At 41.3% G+C, this 5000-nt stretch overlaps 1 protein-coding gene across 1 annotated transcript in view; it reads left to right on the forward strand.

Annotated features, from left to right (window-relative positions):
• Positions 1-5000, forward strand: part of LOC122253277 (organic cation transporter protein) — a 9723-nt gene that overhangs the window by 3421 nt on the left and 1302 nt on the right. Inside the window, exons 3-9 of the mRNA XM_086532266.1 lie at positions 4-111; positions 257-515; positions 653-824; positions 2195-2321; positions 2825-2934; positions 4261-4475; positions 4615-4796. Of these exons, the coding sequence (XP_086388392.1) occupies positions 4-111; positions 257-515; positions 653-824; positions 2195-2321; positions 2825-2934; positions 4261-4475; positions 4615-4796 (1173 nt within the window). The remainder of the gene's footprint in view (positions 1-3; positions 112-256; positions 516-652; positions 825-2194; positions 2322-2824; positions 2935-4260; positions 4476-4614; positions 4797-5000) is intronic.

The raw sequence follows: 5000 nt of genomic DNA on the forward strand, positions 1-5000 counted from the left end.
CAGGTGGTGGAGAGCAACGCCAGCTGGCCCGACCCGACGTGGCCAGTCACCAGCTGTACGCACGGATGGACTTACAACTACTCTGTCTACTATCCTACCATAACCTCAGAGGTACTGCCTCACCTCATCACGTTTGCGCGTCACCTCTTCATGAACACTTCCTCCATATGTACTTCGCAACTGTCATTCCTGTATTCAGTCTCTGAATATTATCCTAGTAATGTTTGGCTTTACGAGTGCATGGATTGTTTCGCAGCTGGACTGGGTGTGCGACGAGGACTGGCGACCCGCTCTGGCGCAGTCCCTCTTCTTCGTGGGGTCGATGGTAGGGTCGCCCAGCTTGGGATGGGCGGCCGATGCATGGGGCAGACTCCCCATAATCGTGTTTGCCAACCTCCTGGGCGCATTGGCTGGCGTCGCTTCCGCTTTCAGCTCTTCCTTCGTCATGTTCGCCGTCCTGAGATTCATCGTAGGCTTAACGTATGAGCAGCATTATATCATCGCTTACATCCTGCGTGAGTGCCTCTCTGACACGATCTCTTTCACATCAAAAGATGACTCATAGCACGCAATTTTTATCCTCTTGACAACCTCTAAGACCTAGCCCGCCATTCTTCACGCCACGCTCAATCATCCGCTTGTGTCTCGCCAGTGCTGGAGTACGTGGGCAGTAGGTACAGGACGGTGATGGCCAACGCTCCCGTGATGACGTTCCTGACCCTGGGCCTCTGCTGTATGCCCTGGATGGCGTGGGGACTCGCCCACTGGTCCTCCTTCGCTCTCCTCATTCACGGCTTGCAGGTCGTCACCATCCTGTGCATCTGGTGGGTGACAGGCCCGCTGAATGTTAACCAGCATGTTGTCATTCTACAATCACATTGTTGCACTATTGCTGCCTGGCAATAGTACGGGAGGGCATGGCTATACATTGTTTCTTATTATTCCATATATACACACTCCTGTCACACACTCACGCGCGCGCACGCTCTGTGTGTGTGTGGTTATAAATGTGGCCATAAAATGAAAACATTAGTAGTCAAATGGAGGCAACTTTCATTCCCTTCGAAGCAGACTGGCATTTTGCACACCTAGGTCAAGCGATCTTCCCACTGCAGGAAACATTCCCGAAGTCCTTTCTTGAGATCGTCAGGAGTTATGATAATCCTTTAGAATGCCAAGTATCAACAGGGAATGTTTTATAGGAGTTCTTCGTCACCAGGTTGCAGTGTGCCGCAACAGATAAAACTGTTGGCACCGTTAAGTTGTCGCCTTCAATATGGCAACGACTACGCGCAGAACATCAAAGCGCGTCGAGACACTTATGATGATCCCTGAAAAGGATTTCGAGCAGCGAGGAGACTGCAGGGCTTGGTGTGGTGTAAGCCAGAGGGTCTGCCTTGAGGGGGTTAAAGATTCCCTTAGTTTAACGAGACGGCTTTCATTTCATGGCTAATTACGGATAACTTTCGATCTGACTTCGTATGCATATATATATATATATATATATATATATATATATATATATATATATAAATATATATATATATATATATATATATTATATATATATATATATATATATATATATATATATATATATATATATATATATATAATATATATATATATATATATATATATATATATATATATATATATATATATATATATTATATATATATATATATATATATAATATATATATATATTATATATATATATATATATATATAATATATATATAATATATATATAATATATATATAATATATATATATAATATATATAATATAATATATATATATATATATATTATATATATAATATATATATATAATATATATAATATTATATATATATATATATATATTATATATATTTATAGCGAGAGAGAGAGTGAGTTAGAGACAGAGAGAGAGAGAGAGAGAGAGAGAGAGAGAGAGAGAGAGAGAGAGAGAGAGAGAGAGAGAGAGAGAGAGAGAGAGAGAGAGAGAGAGACTCAAACAAACAAACACACACATATACACACTGGCAAAGAAACAAAGAGACAAACACACTGACAAACAAACAAACAAACAAACAGACAAACAAACACACACACTAACAAACAAACACACACACATAAACAGAAGCACATTCGAGACCAATATACCATATACATAACCGGAATGACCTCCCCCCCTCTTGCGCCCAGGGTGGTTCCGGAGTCAGCGCGTTGGCTGCTGAGCAAAGGGCGCGTCGACAAGGCTCTGCTCATCATCTCGAGGGCAGCGAGGATCAACCGGAAGTCCCTCTCGCCGGAAGTCCTACAGGAGTTCAAGGTTTGGCGAGAAGAGAATGATCAGAATGTCATTATTGATCATGATGGTGATAATGATGCTGAGGATGGTGGCGAAAATTAGTATAATGATGATAGTGATGGTGATGATACTAATGATAATGATGGCATTAGTGATAATGATAGTGATGATAAAGATAATGACAGCAATAGTAATGTTAATAAGAATGATAATAATTATAACAAAAACAATAATGATGATAGAAATAATAATACTCATGATTATGATATAGATGATCATAATAATAATGATAATATTGATATAAGTAAAAATGATAATAATAATAGTAATGACAATGATAGCAATGAAAGTTATCATGATGATAATACTAATGTTTATGATAATAATGATGGTGATAATTATCATTATGATTATAATAATAACAATAATGATAGAATTTGTAATAACGATTACAATAAGAACGATAATGATAATAATAACAGTAGCATATTTCCTCAGAATCCTAACCACCAATGTTTCCTCAGAGCTACGCCGAGAAGATGGGTCAGCAGGCAAACCAGCCAAGGGTCACTGCATTCAGCCTCCTCAAGACCCCGGTGTTGAGACGTCGGTTTATCCTGGTCTGTCTGATGTGGTAAGTTTTAAGGTCCGAGGCGAGGTCATGCACTAGGATATATGCATGACTCGATGTATAGATATGCAGATATTCAACGTCTGTATATGGTACTCGTGATGTTTATTAATGGATAGGTGTCTGTTTATATTCTCCTTCGATCTGAGGACAAGAAATATATTAGCGGTTTTGTTTATTCATCTTGGGAACATACGCTTTTTCCTCTTTTCGCAGACGCCGTTCATGCATATTAAGTTGTCCCATTCTATCCTCGTCCTCATTTTTTTCGTAAAGTTGTCTTGTCACTTTCATTTTTTTCGTAAAGTTGTCTTGTCACTTTCATTTTTTTCGTAAAGTTGTCTTGTCACTTTCATTTTTTTCGTAAAGTTGTCTTGTCACTTTCATTTTGGTCTTCCGCTTTTCTGACTTCCTGGTAAAGTCATGTTTGACATCTCCCCCCCCCCCCCCCCACGTAAGCTGCCTCCCGCCGTATGTATGAAGTGACCGTTTCACTTCAGATTGTTCTTTTGGATTCTTTGAGGTCTTTCTCACATCTCTTTTGCTTCCTCATTTAGCATCCTGTTATCCCACAGACCCTGGGAGCATCCTCATCTCTCCGCTCCTTCCAGTTTACCTGCAGGATAGAACAGCTGTTTTGAACACATTCTGTGGATTTTGTCTGACTCTGAAACGTTTCTTTTTTCCATAGTTCTAGTACGTTCTTCACCACCTGTTATTAAGAGGCTTTTCAGTTTGCATTGCAAGGTTATGCCGATGATTGTATGTCAGGGCCGCCATTACCATGTTCAGGAGTCGGTTATTTATTCGTCAAGGCCGATAATGTGTCATGCAGTAATTTATCCCAATATTGTATGGCATTATCTTATTGACATTTACTGCTGCTCGCATAAAAAAGTAGACATTGTCTGTTGGTTTTCCATCAATATGAAATTCATGTCCTTCGCTCTCTCGATAGTCATGAGATTTAGAAACGGAAAGTTTTCCATTTCATAAACAGTTCATAATACATTACTGCAATGTTGTTTTATTAAAACAAATTCGTACTTACGGGAACAACAGCAGAACCTAATCCTGATTATATTTGTTTTCGTAAGAATCCAATGTAGATTATATGTTAACTAAAGAACGTGCAATAATCAACAGATACATCATCATGATAAGCATCCATTGCCAAAATTCTCGGATGCACACTAACCACTACCGACCCACATAAATGGCACCGAGCTTTTCCTTCTCCCACGGTGCCCTTCCTTCTCCCACGGTGCCTTTCCTTCTCCCACGGTGCCTTTCCTTCTCCCACGATGCCCTTCCTTTTCCCCCCGCCAGGATGGTGATGACGCTGGCTTACGACGGCCACACGCGCAACACCGAGAACGTCGGTTACAACGCGTTCCTCAGCTTCACCATCGCCGGCGCCGTCGAATTCCCCGCCGACGTCCTGACGATGATGGCGACGGAGTGGCTGGGGCGCCGCCACACCACCGTCTGGTCCTTGATTCTCAGCGGTCTGGTCGCCCTCAGCATCGCGCTCATTCCTGAGGGTGAGAGGGACGATTGCCCTGAAATAATCATGCTGTTCGTTCTTAAATGTCTGTTCAACGGTCTTTGGTTTGTTTGTAAGTTTGTGAATGTATGTTATCTTTATACAAAGGGTCTTTAATCCTTATATTCTTTCCATAGAGAGCACCGTAATCATAATGACCTTGGCCTTCGGCGGCCGGTTCCTCATCACTATGACAATGAACGTCGGGCATCAGTACCCGGTGGAGATTTTACCCACGGTGGCCCGGGGGCAGGGGATGGGCACCATGCAGACCCTCGGATTCCTCTCCGCCTTTGCCTCTCCGTATATTGTTTACCTGGTAAGTAAATGCGCCAACTCATCTACTTAAGAAACAGCAATAAAAACATTACATTTGCAACTCTCAGACAATATCCAGTTTGGTTTCATCTTACAATGGATTCGAGTGCATTTTCATTCTGTGTTCGAGCTCTGGATGACGGGGTTAAAAAGAGGTATTTAGCGAGGATGGTTTAAGAAATCTTTAAGTGTATCATGAAACGGT

Source organism: Penaeus japonicus, unplaced genomic scaffold, assembly GCF_977035675.1.
Source record: "Penaeus japonicus unplaced genomic scaffold, GWHDUDI00000001_assembly GWHDUDI00000037, whole genome shotgun sequence".
Classification (NCBI taxonomy): Eukaryota; Metazoa; Arthropoda; class Malacostraca; order Decapoda; family Penaeidae; genus Penaeus; species Penaeus japonicus.